Here is a 20,165-nt window from a genome sequence, read left to right as displayed (position 1 = left end):
GTTTCTTTTTTTCCTGTGTAGGCGGACCCATGTTGACTTTGTTCAGAGATTAACTTGTTATCTAAATATCCATGCGACAACTTTCTCTGGATTATGAGAGTGGATGACAAACGTTTTGTCTTGTAAATATATGCAATTAACATTTCGATTCCATTTTATTCAAAACAGCGTGTACTTGGCCTAATTAGATCTATTACATAGTAGTGTTGTGGCTAATTTGAAATACACCCAGAAAGCAGCAGCCTTGCCGATCATTCCAGGTACTTTTTTCATTTCACGATGCCACAACATGGCATCCCGGACTTCTGGAAGTTAAACTCCGCTGCCAATCACAAAGCCCGAAACATCAGATAGAAGGCGTTCTAGGTATAAGACATCCGACATATCCTGCTGTGTGATACGGGATGTGCCGACGAAGTGGATATTATGTTAACACAAAACAAACAAAGAAAGCAACAGATGACTGCTCACACACGGTATGTTTGTGAACAGTGTAAGTATCACACGACATTTGAAAGTGTATAGCTATTTTAAATATTATGAATGCGTTCACGTACACGAAACACCGAGCAACGTGCAACGCCACTGTACAGATCAAACGCCTCCCCTGATGTGCGCTGACTTGGCACTGCCCAATCAGCAAAGGTTATTGATGCAAGTGACGCATTCCCGCCAATTCCGACTGAGGAGCGCGAGGCAGGCAGCGGGGTAAACCAAGGCAGTATGTGGAAGATGCGGAAAGAAAATGGGTCATGTTTATGTGAAATAAATTAGAAATACATGTCGTATCAACAGTAGTATAAAATCTAGTTAGGTACTAGGGCCATCTTTGGGCAACTTCGCGTACTGTGTCGCTGTTCTAAAATCGTTTTGCCAGAGAATATCGCAACAAGAGGATCCCCGGGTCAGTTGTTGGGATGTTGGCGGCCGAAAACGGACATTTGGCAGCATCGACTCCTCGCAGAAGAGGTAGCACTAATGCCTTTTCTAGCAGTCTTGCGGGTGGCTTTAAAAACATGCCGAAATGATCGTTATATAATGTGGACGGGGTAACGTTTAGTGTGTACGAAATGGCTACAAACCTAAAAACGATATAACGAGAACCTCGTTTCCTAATGATATCAGTTAACGTTAGCTAACGTATTGTCCTGGAAAAACCGCTGATGTTAACTCTTAACGTTATCTGCTTTAATAAGCGATTGTACCGCTAAGTTGTCCTTTCAAACTTTAAAGCTAACAAACTAGCGGTATTCTATATAGCTAAGGATATTGATACTTAACCCATAATTACTTAAACCTCAAATAAGTAACAATAAAGTCACGTTAACGTAAGTTGGGTAACAAACCTATGAAAATGTTACCGTGCCGTAATAAAGTCTTAGTTAACATATTGGCAAACCTTGCTATACTGTTTCTTCCTATGCTATTGCTTTGCTAGCTTTTAGCTCTGCCAGACTTAGCAAGTTGCTAGTTAGTTGCTAGCAGAGCAGCTAACGCTAGTCACATTATCGTCGGTGAGATGCTTTACGTTAACACGAACATGAAAACTGGTCTCAAGGGTGAACCTGCATAGCTGTTCCTTCGGCTTATGACACGCTAACTCTTTTTCGCTTTCCATTTTCTCGTGTCTTTAACACAATGTTTCAACCACCTACCTAGTGAAAAGGTACAGAGTCCGGACAAGCATTCTTTGCTTAAGAGCCCAAAGCTGCTTGTCGTACGACTCAACTGGGCCTAACTTCACCCTGTAACTTTCCTGCACCGGCTGACATACCGGTTGGCGGGAGAACAACCAAACAAAACCATCGCATTCGTAGTGTAATTGAAGCCAGACTACGCAGAAGTTGCAAACGAATGTGACATCTAATGCAATACCTACAAACTAGCACTCTCGGGCGTTTTGCTGCTCGAGAGTTCCAATTAACGGGGCGAAGAGGTTTTTCAGTCTCCAAACAGTAGCCTCACTGGCCTGTGTAAAGTGATACCTTGGATTAGCTAAAAATTTGAGCCAAGTGTCATTAAATGTGGCCTAGATTGTTAGTTTAAATATAGTAATTTAAAGAATGTATATACTTCAGTTGTACTGTGCCATTTTTATTATTTTAAACCTTTCTTTTTAAATGTGAATATATCAAGTTATCCAGGCGTCATTTTGGATATTACCACCGTAATCTCCAGTATAGTAAATTGTCACAGTAACACATAAAATACACATGCATTCAAAACAAAACAAATGCATCAGTAATGATAATAAAAATTGCATTTGAAAATTAAAAGAAAGGGCAAACTATACAAAGATAATTAGATGGGAGAGATCCCTTTTCCCCATTTGAGTCTATACTATAGGCTGTCTACTTCAATTCAAGTTATTATTGCTGCTTGAAATCGGGTGTGCAATCTTTAACATATTAATGTAATGTACCTAGCAGTATATTTGACAGCCTTTCATGGGCTGTAATTGATCAAATTTGTCATGCCGTTATTAGAAACATAATTATTATGAAGTTAACTTGAGGTATTATTTTCATATGGGCCTATGTTTTTGTGCTTTTCAGGCATGGATTGGACATCAACTAACAATGCCAACAAGAAACTTGTACAAGGTAAATACAATACATAAACGTTTATTTTTAAATAATCTTGATGGTAACATTGATGGTAATCTATTATTTTTTTTAAATCAATGTCTACATTACACTTATAATGACTAATAATGATTGCTGCACCCTTAAATTCTGTTTTGTTTATTCTACACTTTTGCATATTCATGATCAAATCCCAGTTCTGTTTACTGTTTGCATGCAGTAGCAGCACAAGCTGTAATAATGGAACAATCAATGTTTTAATAAGGAAAAGATTTTCAGACGTTATTAAAGAGTCAAGGTTGTTCTGCATCATGATCATTATTATTTTGATTGAGACATTAAGAGGTTTCTGTAATTCTTTTTGCAGCCCGTCTACCATTTAAGCGCCTGAACCCTGAACCAAAAGAGAACCAGCCACCTAAACGTCCCTGTGCACATGCCTGCCCGGAACCCTTAGACAGAGACCATGAGGCCTCACAGGTGCCTTTGCACAGTGGACCACCCTTAGTTAATGGTCGTGGGCCCCTTGATTGTTTCTTGAACCACAGGCACTCTGCATCCTCAGATGAGAACGTGGTTATAGATCTGACTAAGGACCTCAAGTGTCTTGTTTCTTCGGCTCTTGCCTCTCCCTGCCTTCTAGCTAAAGACAACCATCAGGGAAAAGACAATACTGCCTTTGCTCCAAAATCCAACAATGTTGATTGCACTCCTAAAACACACACTTTAGACTGCTTAGATGTCGATGAAGAAGTCGAAGGGGCAGAAGAAAAAGATGGGAGTCAGACAGCATCTATGTCTCAGCTTGACTCAACGCAGGATTCTGACACTGAATCAGAGGAGCAAAATGAATCAGGAAATGTTTCCAGTTTAGGAAATAGGTCCATGCTGTCAGTTTCATCAGTCAGCTCTATGTCTGAAAGCTCACCAGAGAAGTCAGAGACTGAAGACCCTATGCCCACTACTACACCTACAGTATGTACACCTTAACGGCTTGCTTTTTTAAAAATAATGGTTGGGACAGTGCAATATTAACAAATATGAATTTGTTAATCAATTATTCTGGCAATGCATCGCACACCCAAAGGTACACCATGGTACCATGTTAAGAAAGATGTTTTTTAAACATTAAGATAAGTAAGCGATTAGCTACTTTAGCATTAACTAAGAATATTTGCTTTTTACTTTAAACAGAAATTGTATCATGTTAATATCTTTAATCCTAAAAGTAGATTTGATTCATCAGTAACCTTATGGTCTGTTTAAAATAGGTATATGGCATTGACAAAATCCTGTATTTGTTATTAAAAATATATTTTTTAATAATGTAACAGCATTTGGAGGATGTCGTAAGTGTTTTCAGATATACTGTTCATACTGCATTTGTAAAACCTTTGATATAAAGTAATCCAATCTGTCTTAAATATAGCACAATGTTACTGTTACTGCAATAATTTGTCTAGGTTTGAATTGCCCAAATAAAACTTAGCAGGTCAAATGTCAAACAGGTGAGATTTTCCTCCCTTTTCTCTTGTAGGAGCCAAAGGCCAGCCCCAAGATACCAACAGATCAGAAGAAAATCAAAAGACGCTCACTGAAGGTGAGACTTCTGATTTAATTTATATACTACGAGCTAGGACCGAGCTCTGTTTCATATTCCATGGTTGTATTAAAACATGGCTGTAGACACAAATGAGTTGAAGTCTTGTATTTTCCATCTACTTTGGTAATTGTAGACTTTACAAGAACAAGAGGACAGGCTTCGTCTGCGACAGGAAAAGGAACGTCAGAAGGAAGAGGCTAAAGTGGCAAAAGAGAAAAAGAAAGAAGCAGCTCGCAAATTAAAGGAGGAGCGAGAAAGGGAAAAACGTGTGAAAAAAGAGAAAGATGAGCGAGAGAAACGGGAGAAAAAAGAGAAGGAGGAGAGGGAAAAAGCAGATCGGTTAAAAGCAAAAGAGGAGCTACGGAAATCCAAGCTAGAGTAAGTAATGCAATGTTCTTAATACTTTAAATTCAAGGTTTATCCACTTGATGTGTTTTCTGTGCCATAAGTCAGTGTTGGCTAAAAAATATGCCAACACATTTACTGGTTGCATTAAATATACTTAAACTTTGCCTAGAGCCAAGCTTGAAGAGAAACGGAAAAAAGAGGAGGAGAAGCGAATGAAAGAAGAAGAGAAACGGTTGAAAGAAGAGAAGGATGTAAGTTAATGTAGAAAAAATGTGTTTTTTCTCTAGAAAAAATTCTGACTAATCTGTTTAACAAATTATATCTTTACAGCGTCTAAAAGCTGAAAAAGCAGAAATTACACGGTTTTTGCAGAAACCCAAAATCCAGCAGGCTCCAAAGGTGCGTAAGTCTTTTGTATCACACGAAAAATTTGTTTCACTTAAACATTTTATGTTCAAGTGTCTGGTGCAGGATTCTAGCTGCTCAACACTCCTGGGCCTTTGCCTTATTTGTCTGTCTTATGATGCGCCAAATGTTTCCTATTGGTTGCAATGCTGATTGCACTCCTAAAACACACACTTTAGACTTCTTAGATGTCAATGAAGAAGTTGAAAGGACAGAGGAAAAAGATGGGATTCAGACAGCATCTATTTCTCAACGCAATTTGTTTCAATTAAGTTCTTCACTTATGTTCAAGTGTCTGGTGCAGAATTCTAGCTGCTCAACAGTCCTGGGCATTTGTCTTACGATGCGTCAAATGTTTCCTATTGCTGAAAAGTCTTAACTGCAGCAGGCCAGTTCAGATCCTGGACTCCTCTCCTGCGAAGCCATGCTAGTGTGATTGATGCCGTATGTGCTTTAGCATTGTCTTGCTGCAATATGCAAGACCTTCCCTGAAAGAGACATTGTCTGGATTGGAGCATATGTTGCTCTAAAACCTCTATGTACTTTTCAGCATAGATGGTGTCTTTCCAGATGTGTAAGCTGCCCACGCCATAGGCACTAATGCACCCCCATACCATCAGAGATGGAGGCTTTTGAACTGTCCAGTGATAACAAGCTGGATGTGCCCTCTCCTCTTCAGTCCAGGGGACACGACATTTATGGTTTCCAAAAATAATTTAAAATGTTGATTCATCTGACCACACAACAGTTTTCCATTTTGCCTCAGATCATTTTAAATGAGCTTTAGACCAGAGAACACTGCAGCCTTTCTGGACCATGTTCAAATATGGCTTCTTCTTTGCATGATACAGCTTTAACTTTTCGTGGATTGTACAGAAATCTGTGTTCACAGAGAATGATTTCTGGAAGTGTCCAGTAGAGAATTGTGCCTGTTTTTAATGCAATGCTGCCTGACAGCCAGAAGATCACTCACATCCAGTTTTGACCTTCAGCCTTGTCCCATGTGCACAGAGATTCCTCCTCCTACTTTTGATATTACATAGTGTAGATGGTGGGCTCTTTAAAGTCTTAGCAATTTTACAATTTTTGAGGAAGATTTTTCTGAAATTGTTCCAAAATGTTTAGACGCAATTTGTCACAGATTGGTGAACCTCTGCTCATCTTTACATTCGAGAGGCTCTGGCTCTCTGAATTGTTCCTTTTTATACAAAGTCATGTTGCCAATTAACTCAATTAGTTGTCAAATGCTCCTCGATTTGTTTTTGATTTGCGGCAATTACTTTTTCCAGCCTTTTGTTCCCCCGTTCAAACTTTTTTGAGATCTGTTGCTTCCATCAAATTTAAAATGATCTAATCTCTTTCACGAAACGGTAAAATGTCTCAATTACAACATCTGATGTTTTTTGTTTTTTATTGTGAATAAAATATGGGTTTATGACATTTGCAAATCATTGCATTCTGTTTTTATTTAGGTTTTACACATCTTCCCAACTTTTTTTGAATTGGGGTTGTAATCAAGATAATAATGCTAACTTTTTTGTCTTTGTGTTTCAGACGCTTGCAGCTGCATGTGGGAAATTTGCTCCATTTGAAATTAAAGAAAACATGTCTTTGGCACCGCTGTGTCGTGTTCAGTGTGAGGAGTCTGTTTTGGAGGAACTAGACCGACATTTGTTGAACCCTGCTGATAATGTCAATAGATTGAAAGACTGGATTGGGCAAACACCTCGTCAGTCAGGACCCACCAGACCCAGACAGATGGACTCACTCAGGTGAAGCAGGAAATAGGGATTATGCAAAATTTGTGTAGTCTACTTTTCTGCTCTTCTTGTTTTTCTTGCAACTGATACACATGTCAAATACTGATAAAACCTGAATAATATTTTAGTGCCAATTAAAATGTTATTATTTGTAAATGCTTTAATATAAAGTAGTTGATCCTAAAAAAACTATATAGAAACTGTTTGAATTGTTTTTGGCTACACGTTTTTTCGGCCATTGTAGGGATCAATACAGTTTGTTAAAAGTTCCCTTGGCTCAGAATATTTTCTAGCTGCCCCCTCTCAGTTGCATTCTCTTAGGGCTGCATCACTGCGTCACTTTCTTGACTTTATCAATTAAATGGTTTATTTTTTTTGTCCCTAAAATGTCAGAAGGTGTGAAAAGTGACAATTGCATTATTGTGTGGCCTTGGTTTAATTTGTTGAAAAATGAAATGTCGTAACCACCCGGCCTTCTCGGCCTCATTTGGAATAGACAGTTTTTAATGTTGTTTATTTATTTTTTCATGTATATCTGTGGAAGAAAATCTAGTGTTAAGTCAGTTTCCCTGTAACTTTACTGTTATTTATTCTTCCCCTCAATCCAGTGAGTGTGTAACCTTAGAGGGGCCTAAACCAGAAGGCATGCCGGACCGTAAACGTTATGGACCCATGAAGCTGCTTCAATTCCATGAAAACTATCGCCCAGCATACTGGGGCACCTGGAATAGGAAGAGTTCACACATCTCACCTCGCTGCCCCTTTAAACAGGATAAGGTAAAAACTTTTACATAGGGATCTTTCTGTTTAGTTTACTCACCCAACAAATGGTTCCCACTAGTTCTAAGCATTGATGCATTTCTAAGAGTATAAATGGCAAATGTATGAATATAACAAAGTAGCCTAACAACCCTGATTTTATAGCTCTGCCTTTTAATAATTTTAGACAGCTTTTTTTTTCAGAATTTAGTATTTGTAGGTTTGACACTAACCTCTAAGTTCTGGCATCATAGGATTTGTTGGACTATGAGGTAGACAGTGATGAAGAATGGGAGGAAGAGGAACCAGGAGAGTCCCTGTCACATAGTGAGGGGGTAAGTTTTATTTTAAGGGTGCAAAACTATGGAAAGTATGTATTATTTGTTTGATGGAATATATACATTAATGCCTAACATTATTGTTTGAGAAACATTTATAAATTTCATACAAAATACAGTGTTTATATATAGCTAGCCAATATGTTGCTAGCCAAAGCTAAAACCTATCTGAATCAAACACAAGAGTTTGAAAGTGATCTCTGCCCAAATGTGCATGTAAAGAAATTACATGCAGAACAAAATCATAAAGCAAATAAATGCTTAGTATCCCCCTCACCTCTAACTTGGAGTACATTCTGTTATCTTCTTCACAACAAAGAATGTAGTATGAAGGAAGAGATTAGATGATAATTTAACATTTTTAACTATTGATCGCTTCCAGGAAGATGAAGAAGAAGGAGGTGAAGATGATGACGATGATGATGACGGCTTCTTTGTTCCTCATGGTTACCTTTCAGATGATGAGGGTGCTCTTGATGAAGAGGTATGAAGAAAGCTGCAGTTTTTTGTTTGTTTTTTAGACAAAGTTAATTAGTCTTTCCATAACTTTCCTGACAATGTTTTGTTTTGAAAATAGTGTGTGCTTCCTAATTGTGCAGCCACTAATACTCTTGCTCTCTCTCAGGATGGCGGTGACCTGGAGAAGCAGAAAATGCGTCAAAAACTGAAAGCAAGGGAGTGGGATGAGTTGATGTCCACTAAGAAGAAAATGAAAGTGCTGGAGCCAGTCGTGAAGGGCTGCGTCTGGGAGGGAGAGGGACTTTGTTTGGAGCCTTTCCAACCTTATGCTGTGTGTCTGGTCGAGCCTTTGCCAAAGGGAGACCCCAGCCCTAGCCCAGAGGAGCTTTCGCAGAAGTGTCAGAGAGAAACGCAATGTAAGTGTGATTCATTGGGATAAATACTTTCATTTTAGAGAAGTCTTGCTTTGGGTGATGATCTTTTGGACACTTTACAATGAACAGTTTTGTGTGGTTTGTCTACCTTCATTGACTTTAATTACCTATATCAAGGGAAAAAACTTTACTCAGCCACTATTAGCTTTATTTATATTTTTAATCTGTATTTTGAGCATGTGAAGAGACTGTTTGTTTATTCAAAGTAAACGTATCTTGAAAATGGTTCAGCAGAAATTTCAACACTACGCTTTTTTTTAGTAGTTTGAAGATGTATACTATGTATGGTTGTTGTAGTACTAGACTCTGAAGTATTGGAACAGTAATGCCAAATCATTTTATTTTTGATTTAGAATAAAAATATTTGAGTTTGAAAAAGACAAATATGAGACAAAAGTTCTACATTTCAGCTTTTATTTCCAGGTATTTACATCTGGATCGAATGACGGTTTAGAAGATGCCACCCTTTGTTTGAACCCACCCATTTTTCATGTGTTTGACAGGTGTTTTTTTGTTGCCCTCGTGTGTCCAATGACATTGATTATTCAAACAATAAATAGCACTGACTGTCTATGCTCAGTATCAGATATCGGTTTTGCCTGTTCAGATTGCATTCATAGGTAAGAGGTGTAACCAACATGAAAACCAGAGAGCTGTCTAGTGATTGTGAAGCTAAGAGAAGATGTAAAATAAGGTAATGCACAAACGTTGGCCACAAACAGTAAGACCCTTCGGAATGTCCTGAAGAAGAAACAACTCACTGGTCTAATAAGTAACAGATGTCAATCAGGTAGACCAAGAAAACAGCATACTTCAACCCTATAGAGCATGCATTTTAGCTGCTATAGAGGCAACTGAAGGGAATAACCCCCCAAAACAAAAAACTAAAAGGAGTGAAAGCCTGTAAAAGCATCACAAAAGAAGAATTCAAAAGTTTGGTCATGTCAGTGGGTCACAGGCTTGAGACAATCCAAGGAAGCAAAGGAATTTTAACTTTTGCTCACATGAAAAATGGGTGTGTTCAAACCAAAGGTGGTATCTTCTAAGATGTGTATTCAAACCAGATGTAAATCCCTGCAAGTAAAAGCTGATAAGTAGATCTTTTGTCTCATATTCATCATTTGATGTCAAAACCAAATTTTTTTTAGTCTACAACTAAAATAAATAAATTGGCCTCAAAAATGTCATTTTGGCTTTGACGTCAGCTGCTAGAAATGTCTTTATTATCATTAATTGCTACTATCTATGTGTTTTACTATATTTACCTGGTTCAATTATTATAACACTACATTCAAAATGTTTTTATTTTAGAATTATTGTTTAATCAATAAAACCTAATACTTTAAAAGTATATTTATTAAGTGTCTAGTAATACTAGGTTTTCATAATTTAGCTGGTAAGTGTTATTATTGCTTTACTCTAAAACTGCATCATGACCTTTTTCTCCACAGTACTTGGTCAGCTGTTACCTCTGCTGCACGGCAATCTTAACAGCAGCAAAGTGATCATCTCCGAGTTTCAGGAGTTTTGTCGGCAGCAGCCCTCAGTCTCCTCATCCTCATCTCCTGAACTGTCTAGCCCTCGGAGCCCACCCGAAAACATCCCCACCAGGTGAAACAGTGTTATATAAATTATATTAAATAACAGCTTAAATGTAAAACAGTGATTGTACTTTACTTGATGTAAACCGTACAATTCTCTTAGCCAAAGCCAAAACATATTCTTAAAACTACTTTTTATTGCATAAATATACTCGTATTTTTTTGCCATTAAAACATAATTTTCAGTCACCATCCATCTCATTTAAATAAATTTCGCTTTCCCTTATTCAATAGAATACAGCTGAAGCGCCTTATCAGGAACAATGCTGTTTATGAGAAGCGCTCCACCTACAGACGCTGCTGCTGGTATGTGCACACAGAAGTCCTGTCTCGTTTTGGCCAGGAAGCTCTCCCAGTGCCCTGCCAGTGGACCTACCTCACTACAGGAGCTCGAGAAGACTCCCGTGAAGAACCCCAGGCCACCACAGGCTCTCAGGGAAACTCTCCCTCTGCTCCTCAGACCTCCTCCACACCGCCCTCGTCCTCTACCAAAAGGAAAGTCACAGGCAGCATGTCAATCACCAAGTTCATGAAGAGATGTGTTGATCCAGAGCAGGTACAGAAAAACACCTAAACCTATCAGTTTTTTGAGAGTTTTCACTGAGACGTCTTGACTGTTACTCCTTTAGTCACTCGTTCTTATAAGAGAGATTGTCAACTTGGTGATTTTATATAATTACATTTATTGTAGCTTATTTATATCACAAATTGTTTTATCCCTCATTGCCAGAGGGAAGCAATGGAGGCTGAAGGCTTTCAAGCTGATACAGAGGATGATGAGGACGACTGTGTTATCATATCCACGCAGAGTGGTGAGTTACACAGAAGGAAGAAAAACATTTTAATGCCAAATCCAAAGTTGAGACATTTGTTTTAGATATTATTTTTAAGATGTATGTCTCAAGCAAATATTGTTAACAAATGAATTCTGAAAGTCCGCTCTGGGTGATGGAATAGGACAATGTTTGCCCCATAATAAGCAGTACAACTATAACCCAAATTCCAAAGACATTGGGAAAGTCTCACATTTTATAACACCAAAAACTGGTTTTACTTGAGCTTTTTATGTTCTTCAAGTGGGATTTTCCCCCCATAAAAAATGTTGGAGCACTATGTTGCCTGAGTGCTGGCAATTATGTTATATTTTTTGCTTAAACGGTGTAATGTTTGTAACTTCTTTTCCCTTTTACAACCCCAATTCAAAGAAAGTTGGGACAATGAGTAAAACATAAATAAAAACAGAATGCAATGATTTGCAAAATTCATCAACCTATGTTTTATTCACAGTAGAACACAAACAATTTCAGATGTTGATTTTACCATTTCATGGAAAATATGAGCTCATTTTGAATTTGATGGTAGCAATACAACAAAAAAAAGTTGGAAGAGGGTCATGTTTACCATTGTGTAGCATCCCCTCTTCTGTTAACAACTGTCTGTAAATGTCTGGGAAGTTGCTGGAGTTTTAGGAGAAGAATGTTGTCCCATTCTTGTCTAATGGAGGATTCTAGCTGCTCAACAGTCCTGGGCCTTTGTTGCGAGATCTTCATTTTATGATGCACCAAATGTTTCCTATTGGTCTTTACTGCAGCAGGCCAGTCCAGATCCTGGACTCCTCTCCTGCAAAGCCATGCTGGTGTGATTGATGCAGTATGTGGTTTAGTATTGTCTTAATAAGCAAGGTCTTCCCTGATGCGAGCATATGTTGCTCTAAAACCTCTATGTACTTTTCAGCATAGATGGTATCTTTCCAGATGTGTAAGCTGCCCACGCCATAGGCACTAATGCACCCCCATACCATCAGAGATGGAGGCTTTTGAACTGTCCAGTGATAACAAGCTGAATGTTCCCTCTCCTCTTCAGTCCATGGGACATGACATTTATGGTTTCCAAAAAGAACTTAAAATGTTGATTCATCTGACCACACAACAGTTTTCCATTTTATCTCAGACCATTTTAGCTTTGGCCCATTGAACACTGCAGCCTTTCTGAATCATGTTCACATATGGCTTCTTCTTTGCATGATACAGCTTTAACGTTTTGTGGATTGTACAGCAAACTGTTAACAAAGAGATCACTCACATCCATTTTTGACCTTCTGTCTTGTCCCTTGCACACAGAGGTTCCTTCTGATTCTCTGAATCTTCAATATTATATATCTAGAATCTTCAAGATCTTTGCGTTTTACATTGAGGATGCTTTTTCTGAAATTGTTCCACAATTTTTAGACGCAGTTTGTTGCAGGTTGGTGAACCTCTGCCCATCTTTACCTTCGAGTGGCTCTGCCTCTCTGTAATGCTCCTTTTATACCCAACTGAGACATTTTACCATTTCTTGGAAAATATTAGTAATTTTGAATTTGATAGCAGTGACACATCTCAAAAAATTTGGAAAAGGGGCAACAATTAACACACATACACGATCACTGTGAGCGGAGCTGACATTACCATGTGACATTTATGCTTATTTTATATTCTTCTAATGGGTTTTTATTCACATATTTTGTGCAGAATAATAAAGTAAAGGATTTGTTCACCTGAGTGACCTTTCTTGGGTTCTCTCTCGCTGGATGCAGCTTTACTGTGTGTGTGGCAGACGGAGGAGAATCTGCATAATAAACACAACTATATAAAAATGTTGATCTCACTCATTGGGTGCTCTTCCAGTGCAAATAAAATGCTGACAATGTGACTGCATTCCTACTCAGTCACCCCCACTCTTGAGCCCTGTACTAGTGCGGCAATGTCTCGTCATAACAAAACCAGCACTAAAACAATTAGTGCTGTTAGAAGGAATTGCGTTATTGCTTCAATGTTTACTGCCCTAGTGAAAACAATAATTAACATTCCTCATTATTGCAGACGCTTAATAGAATCCTTTTTTCTTTAACTTTTCCAGGCAGAACTTCTCCAATAAGGGAGACGTCTTAATGGAAGTGACCCCCTTCAACACAGCTGCCCTCCCTTTGGCCAAGCACTGCTCCTACAGTTGCCACTGCCAAAGGACAGGAGGTCATCTCTCCTACCCAAGCTAATTTAGTCTCCTCCTAAATTTCTATTTCATGGTTCTGAACTCTACTGTGCCGAAGACAGACTCAAGCCTTCAAGAAAAAGCGTCTCACTCTGGTACAAACAGCTCAAAGCAAATGGTGTCTGCTCAGTATTAAGAGTTCCTTCTCAATTATTTTGTTAAGGAGTCTGGAGCCATCTTGCCTGCAAAATGTGGTTGTGCATAAAATGAGTGATGGACTTGAGTCCAGTGTTCATTGCCTATGTGTCAATTTGTTTTGTTTTCTTTTTTTACACATTTAAGTTGGTCAGGCCTGTTTGGCATAGGCCTCTTTAAAGTGGAAAGCGGGCTCTGGCACTGCAACAGCTGTTCAACAGAAAAGAAAAGCAGGATCAGAATGCCCAGTTTTCATTGGAAGCACCCAAGACCCAAAGGACAGCATTATTTACAGTTTTTAAAATATGAAATTCATTATCTGATTACTTATGGTCTAAATGTACATAGTTTATCAGAAATTAGAATTGGGGAAATTAAAGGCTGAAAGTTGGTCTTTACGTTTCTTTGATTCAATGAGTGCATTTATTCTGCAGTTTCTCAATCTGACAACTCACTGGAGTAGTTGCTAGATCTGTACTGGTACAGTTAGGTCTAGTGTCACAATGTTTTATAAATATGTATTTTCTTTTTTGTTGTTTTTTTTTTTTTTTCAAGAATACTTGAACAGGATAAATTCATTAAACATGAATAAAAGTGCTGCACTTTTATATGCTAGTCATTGTTAACTCCTTCATATAGATGCCTTTGCTTTAGTACTTCCTATTCTGATATGGATAGATTGTATAAGTCGCTGCTGCGACTGCTCAGAAGCAGGAACCTTTTTTGGTGACGCAAAAAGAAAATGGCATATTCATGCATATTCAATTACAGGCAAGAGGTTGTTGAAAGAAATTTAGCATTGTAGTATTTCTGTGTACATATATAAAAAGAATAAAGTTAAACACATGCCTCATAATTCTGTTTAAAAGATAAGCTGCAATGCAAGCAATATTTATTTTAGGCAGGTTTAAAAGCAACAGAACATATCTCAAAACAACTGGACATCAGTTGTGTACAAATTATTTCAGTATGTTTACAATGTAGATATATTAACACTTATGTTGAATACATGTAGGGAAAATTGTGGACAGGCTAAACAAGACAAAGGTTCAGAAATGGTGCTTATGAATGCTGGTATTTAGTGTTACATTCTGAATCAAACAGATACTTAACAATACTCGAGTTATAATTTGTGTTTCAGGAGTGCAACTAATGAGGGATTAGAAACTTCAGTCTTCCCTTTAATTCCTCATTTGAGCCACTAACCTAGTAGGTAAGTATGTGGTATGGAAACATTTTTTATCTCAGGGAAATGTGTTTGACAAATATCTAAGACTAATAATAATTTAAACAACCATCAACAGGACTTTATGCTGCCAGTTTGAACAGAATCATAATGCCTGTGTGGCAGAGCAGGCTGTTTACATGAAGCTCCAGCAGTGAGCCTTGAATTGAAAGTAGTGTGCACAATGCAGTATGAATTTTACTTGTGTACATTTTACATCAATTTAATCAAGAAAACTGCTTAAAGCTAAATTACGTACAAGAAGATATCACCATCATATCAGCACATGGCTAACATGAAAAAACACTTTACTGGGGGGCTTATCTGTAAATGATATCTTTCTCAGGTTTGGACTTTTTACATCCAACTATCCATAAAACATTGATACATGGTGTGGTCTTGTGCTTATACACAGAAAACTACATTTGCCATTTTACTATTTAAAGTAACCTGAAAAGCCTGTTGCACAACACGAGGAGTGTAAGGTCACTGTAGATCAGAGGAAAAACAAGCAACATAAACCTGTGTTTATAGAAACACTGCCAAACACACATCCAGTCAACCATCAGATAACAGAGAAAATAGAGTTATTGTCAAAAATTACCAGACACAATTTTAGGCATTTCAAGTCTTCAGTAAAGCTGATGCACTGACACTCAGCAGCTTTTTAAACCAAGCGGGATACTGTCAGCACTGAGATATTATTATACCTAATATAACCTATACCTCTTTTTCATGCCTTCACTATTCTTGAATTCTTCTACATGCCTGTGCAGTCTGAGGTTTACACTTTGTTGATGCAACTTTTAAAGTTTAAACAACATGGACTATTTACTTGAAAGATCCAGGAAGAGCCACAGTTAAAACAAGGTCTCTGAGCATGCCACATAAAGTACATCTGACTGGTTTACTGTAGGGTAACTAGAACCGTTGCCACAGTGAGTTTACTACAAATCATTCACGGTGCTTCAAAAGACAAAACTTGGCCCTTGCCCTTGCTAGCAGTGCGTCTTTAAACAGAATGTGCTGCTGAGACACACTGTACAGTTGTATTATCCACACAGGTAGGAGAGATGGGTATGCTCAGCACATTAGGGTGAAGTTGCCCCCATTCTATGATTGCTACTGATTTCCGTTAGCTTTTGAAAAAAAACAATTAATCAACAATTAATCATTTGAAAGGGGACATTTCACTCCTGTAAGCTAGGGAGGGAGGTAGCAGGGAGAGTTCACCATAGAGTATGTCCGTTCAGCTCAGGGTCCGAATTGTGGACAGCAACTCTGGTTTGAGGAGGGTGGGGCGCTTCCCACCTGCAGCTGCAATGTCTGCCTGCACAGCTGCATCCCAGGCAAAGTTAATGAGAGCTGCAGGGACCTAAAGGGGAAAAAAATTAATAAAAAATAGGCACATGCCAAATATAGGTATGTGGTGTATTGGGATAAACTCAAAATATATATTTGTGACCATAAAAAAGAAAATGTCAGCTAATGCTACCCATTTTCCATGACATCATTTGTTTTAACTTACCAAGTTACTCTCAGCAAGAGCGACATCCTCAGACTCTTGTAGTTTTTGTCCTCCAGGTGCAATGAGCTCAAAGGGCTGCCACCCATCCACAAGAGACTCCCGCACAAACTCAAACAGCACAGGCTGCCGGTCCCATGCATAAAATGTCCCTGGTGTCAAACATAATTTGTAATGACTCACTACTATTTCTTACAGGGCTATCAACTAATTCTTTACTGTTTTCTGAAATATCTGTGACTAAACTCATTATCTGATGTTTTGATTTGACAGAAAACGGTTCTTACCTTGTAGCAGGTTTCCATCAGGCAACCTGATCCTGAGCAGTGTGTAGTTGTATTTCCTTCTCTCCCTCTGCTCCTCTTTCTCCCTCATAGCTTTGGTACGCAGCATAGCATTCTTTTCTACCAATTCACTCCTGAGAAACAAATACAGGATGCCATTATAACACTAACAAACCACAGCAATGTGGATTCACAATGGAATTAATTTGTGATAAGATAGTACCACTGCCAAAAAGGCTAAAAATCCCGACACCACTCCTACACACTTACTGTTCAAATGTTTCACTAAAGCTACATATGCAAGTGTATATCTTGTGTATTAATGCATCCATCTATAAATGTAGTTCCTACAACTTATATTGGAGCATTTATTAAGAAGGGTGCTGTACTTCTGCAGTTGCTCCTTTTTGAGCTCCTCTGCTGTCATATTATAGAATTCTGATGGCAGTTCAAAGTGCTGGGCATTGTGAGAAGGTCTGAAAGCTTGTGGTTGTCTGTCAAGCTGAGCTCTGACTGGCTCTCCTCTCTGAAGACGATCCCTCCTTTCTTTCATCAACTCCAGGGCATCAGGACACTGCTCTGGTAACACCAGGAACTCCTCTTCCTCCTCTGTTCTCCACAAAAGGTAAATGATATAAATGACTAAATGTTTATGAAAAAATGCATTTGCAAACTAACTTAATTCATCTGTTGACTCTGATTTAACAATAAGAAAATCACTAAGGTCCATTTACCTTGCCCTTCTAAAGGAACCATTATACTTGTGAAGCCCAGGGCCTGCAGGAACTCTCTACTGCCCTCTACAGAGCGTACTTTCTCCTGAAATGAAAAAAGTTACGAGAAAAAAATGCAAAAATATTATTTATATCCGTCTTTTTAAAAGAAATAAAATCTAATACATATTAGTAGTCCTAAGGAGGACAACTGAGACTCCAGTTTAACACACACACCTGGAACACTTTGTTGCTGAGTTTAATCCTTCTGTATTTCTCCTCTGTTGGATTCTTACATATATTTTCCACATACCTGTTAACAAAGCGATGATTAAAAACATAAAACAACATGATTCTTTCAAGTATTAGTTTCATAATAATAATTAACTGTGAAAGCAAAAAACAACAATTTTTAAGTCAGCCTTAGCTAAACACAATTTCACAGCTGTATATAATTGGAAATTGTTTTACTTGCTTATGATGTCCACAGCAGCCTTCACTTTCTCTCTATCTTTGTTAAATGTGTGAATCATCATAACAGAAGCCTCAACTGGATCCTCCTCAAACCGCTGACAGTAAGAACAGAGAACATTTTATTAGCACCAACAGCAAGATCACATTAAAAGTGATCCAAATCACATTATGTTGCAAATGCATTCCAATTAGATCTGAGAACAGGAGCAACTGATGATATCTTCAGACGTACCATCAAAATGGCCTCTTTAATGTGTACTTCCCTCTCACTCTTAGTTAAAGTGGCTCCAGTTAGAGGACAGGTGAAATACACACCTGACACAGAGAGAACAGCAGGGTCCTTCACCAGCACTTTGGATCCCTGGAAAAAAATGTTGGTAACACTCAAGATACACACCACTGTGAGTTAAATAAATCTAAATAAAAGAATACAACAGTATGTCAAAGTAGTAGAGTTACATACCTCTGCTGTAGCTGCCTTCTCTTTTTCAGCCAGTGCAGCTGCCTCTGCCTCCAGTTCCCTTTTAACTACAAGCAGATACAGTAAGTCATACAATTACATGTATACGTTTAGCATTTTAACACATTATTCTGTAAACAACTCGATCAAAAATCTCTAATCATGCAGCCTTTATAAAAGATAACAACAGACAACTGAAATGTCTCTCAAACAAATAAAATCTATCAACACAATTAAATACCACCTGCTCAATATATACTCTACTGTCAAATACACTTTATGTATCTGGCCAAGTGGAAAACCAGATAATTTCACCTGTTTATAAAACCTCAGACCATGAAGAAAAGGTTTTTAAGCCGGTGCCACTAAGTTCCAAACGTGAAAATGAATATATGAATTTACATAGCTGTACAGCACTCACATACACTAATTACAAAAATCAACCGGATCAGAAGACACTTGCAGGTCTATAAACTCAAATCAAACTATGTTTTCTTCCTCACAGCCCCCTGAGCTTTGAGAAAGCAAAGCCAAGTCCCATTATGCAAAAAGTAACAGTGATGTGAAGAGATGATATCAGACACAACTCAGGGTGAATCGCTCTGATGTCATTTTTGTGTGTCTTACCCTGGTTCCTGATGACATCCTGAGAAGTGTGGACCTTTGGTCGCTGCTGCTGTTCAATCCTGGCCAGCGCTGCAGCTCCAGCCCTCTGGGCCCCTTCACTGGGTGCATGGCGATTCTGCTTGGCACTGGAGCTGCTCTGCACCACCTCAGATTTGGTACTACAGAGTTATTAGTTATTAGAGTAGGAAGACATGTAACGTCTGGCCTTTGATCTGTCCCTCCTCAAATAATCAGACAATAAGAGTCATCTTTAAGTAAATAAGCCAAACAGCCTAACGTTAACACTAATGCTGCTCGAGTTTTGGTAAGTGTTATGAGTGGTAGTCTTTTTAACTGTAGCTAAGTTGGTAAGGCAGTCGTCCACGGACCACAGGGTCATTTGTTCGATCCTCGGTCGCAGCTACGTGTTGTAGTGTCCTTGGAAACCCCAAATTGCTCCAGGTGGGTCAGGTGAGCACGTTGTGTGTGTGAATGGATGAATGAACATTGTAAAGCACTGGTGTGTGAATAGGAATCGACATTTTAAAGCGCTTTGGATAAAAGTGCTATTTAAGTGGCCATTTAAGTTACGCAAACATCTCCTAAATAAGCCTTTTAAAGGATTAACTTCCAGCAAGCCTGAAATGAGATGGACGTCCCCCACTGTTCTGAGTATTACATAACGTAAATCCTATAATTAATCTAATGTTTAAAGCTACCTAGCAATTAAGGTGGAGACCACTAATCAGCACTGTTCCAGTCAGCTTACGACATACAAAAATTAATAAGCAACAGCAGCTAGCTAACAACTAACGCTAACTGTATTTGTCAAATGTTATCCAGCTAGCTGTGTGGCTAGCTTTACCTGAGAAAGTTCGCTATTTACCTGGAGTCTTCTGTTAATTTCTTTCCAGGTCCCATCGTTTTAAATTTGAAGTCTCTCTTAACATCGTCAAAAAACTTCTTCATTTCCTTCAGTTGTCAGTGAAAATATGGCGATAGAACCACAAATAGATTAAAATCAGCTAGCTAACCTTAGCTAAGGGGCGGAACAAAACAAAACTCTCGCCTGTAAATTGTCGTTTCGCCATCTTGTGGTTGTCTTTATTAAAGCATCTATGGCCAGGGAAGATTTATTACTAATTTTCTAAGAGACTGTTCGCAAAATTCAAAAAAAAGCTTGATTCATAAAGCTAACAGACCTTAGATCTAGATCAATCTAGATCTTTATCATTAGCTTGTGTGTATATGTATGTAAAAATGCAAAACACGCTACAAATATTGTGCCCTCAAAATGTTCTATCACCATAGTTCCGTTGATGCAGACAGAGTTTTGTTTTGTTCCGTCCCTTAGCTAAGGTTACTAGCTGCTGTCCATCCATTGCGGTTCTACAGCTAAAGGAAATGATTGCAGAAGCAGA

General features: G+C 38.4%; 2 protein-coding genes across 4 annotated transcripts; one reads left to right on the top strand and one right to left on the bottom strand.

The window, feature by feature from the left end:
• The first annotated feature begins 182 nt into the window (after positions 1-182).
• Positions 183-14,065, top strand: chaf1a (chromatin assembly factor 1, subunit A (p150)). 3 transcript variants are annotated; one of them, XM_067514270.1, is made up of 16 exons: positions 183-476; positions 2,556-2,603; positions 2,953-3,560; positions 4,123-4,185; positions 4,322-4,566; positions 4,706-4,787; positions 4,867-4,935; positions 6,496-6,713; positions 7,310-7,478; positions 7,715-7,795; positions 8,181-8,282; positions 8,424-8,673; positions 10,143-10,302; positions 10,527-10,848; positions 11,023-11,104; positions 13,191-14,065. In XM_067514270.1, the coding sequence occupies exons 2-16, from the start codon at positions 2,558-2,560 to the stop codon at positions 13,220-13,222; spliced, it is 2,529 nt and encodes an 842-aa protein (XP_067370371.1). In that variant the 5' UTR covers positions 183-476; positions 2,556-2,557; the 3' UTR covers positions 13,223-14,065. The 3 variants fall into 3 exon arrangements, with proteins under 3 accessions (XP_067370371.1, XP_067370372.1, XP_067370369.1); XM_067514271.1 differs by lacking the exon at positions 183-476 and adding an exon at positions 623-721; XM_067514268.1 differs by lacking the exon at positions 183-476 and adding an exon at positions 728-969.
• Positions 14,066-14,313: 248 nt separating this feature from the next.
• On the bottom strand, positions 14,314-19,833 carry ubxn6 (UBX domain protein 6). Its single transcript, XM_067514278.1, has 11 exons — positions 19,631-19,833; positions 18,766-18,923; positions 18,142-18,206; positions 17,911-18,039; positions 17,676-17,773; positions 17,442-17,517; positions 17,226-17,310; positions 16,881-17,100; positions 16,495-16,625; positions 16,211-16,359; positions 14,314-16,057 (listed from the first exon to the last, which is right to left on the bottom strand). The coding sequence occupies exons 1-11, from the start codon at positions 19,711-19,713 to the stop codon at positions 15,932-15,934; spliced, it is 1,320 nt and encodes a 439-aa protein (XP_067370379.1). The 5' UTR covers positions 19,714-19,833; the 3' UTR covers positions 14,314-15,931.
• Positions 19,834-20,165: the final 332 nt, after the last annotated feature.

Source organism: Channa argus, chromosome 8, assembly GCF_033026475.1.
Source record: "Channa argus isolate prfri chromosome 8, Channa argus male v1.0, whole genome shotgun sequence".
Taxonomy (NCBI): domain Eukaryota; kingdom Metazoa; phylum Chordata; class Actinopteri; order Anabantiformes; family Channidae; genus Channa; species Channa argus.
The sequence above is the reverse complement of the archived record's forward strand: the minus strand, read 5'-3'. Positions and strand labels throughout refer to the sequence as shown.

What these genes read in the sequence shown, in the direction of transcription:
- chaf1a (XM_067514268.1), top strand. Translation starts at nt 918, where the DNA reads ATGTTGGCGGCCGAAAACGGACATTTGGCAGCATCGACTCCTCGCAGA. An exon ending in GGTTGAAAGAAGAGAAGGAT is followed by an intron (nt 4,788 to 4,866) that starts GTAAGTTAATGT and finishes ATATCTTTACAG; the next exon opens with CGTCTAAAAGCTGAAAAAGC. An exon ending in TATCATATCCACGCAGAGTG is followed by an intron (nt 11,105 to 13,190) that starts GTGAGTTACACA and finishes TAACTTTTCCAG; the next exon opens with GCAGAACTTCTCCAATAAGG.
- ubxn6 (XM_067514278.1), bottom strand. Translation starts at nt 19,713, where the DNA reads ATGAAGAAGTTTTTTGACGATGTTAAGAGAGACTTCAAATTTAAAACG. An exon ending in GCTGTGGACATCATAAGCAA is followed by an intron (nt 17,518 to 17,675) that starts GTAAAACAATTT and finishes CTTTGTTAACAG; the next exon opens with GTATGTGGAAAATATATGTA. An exon ending in GGTTCCTTTAGAAGGGCAAG is followed by an intron (nt 17,101 to 17,225) that starts GTAAATGGACCT and finishes TGTGGAGAACAG; the next exon opens with AGGAGGAAGAGGAGTTCCTG.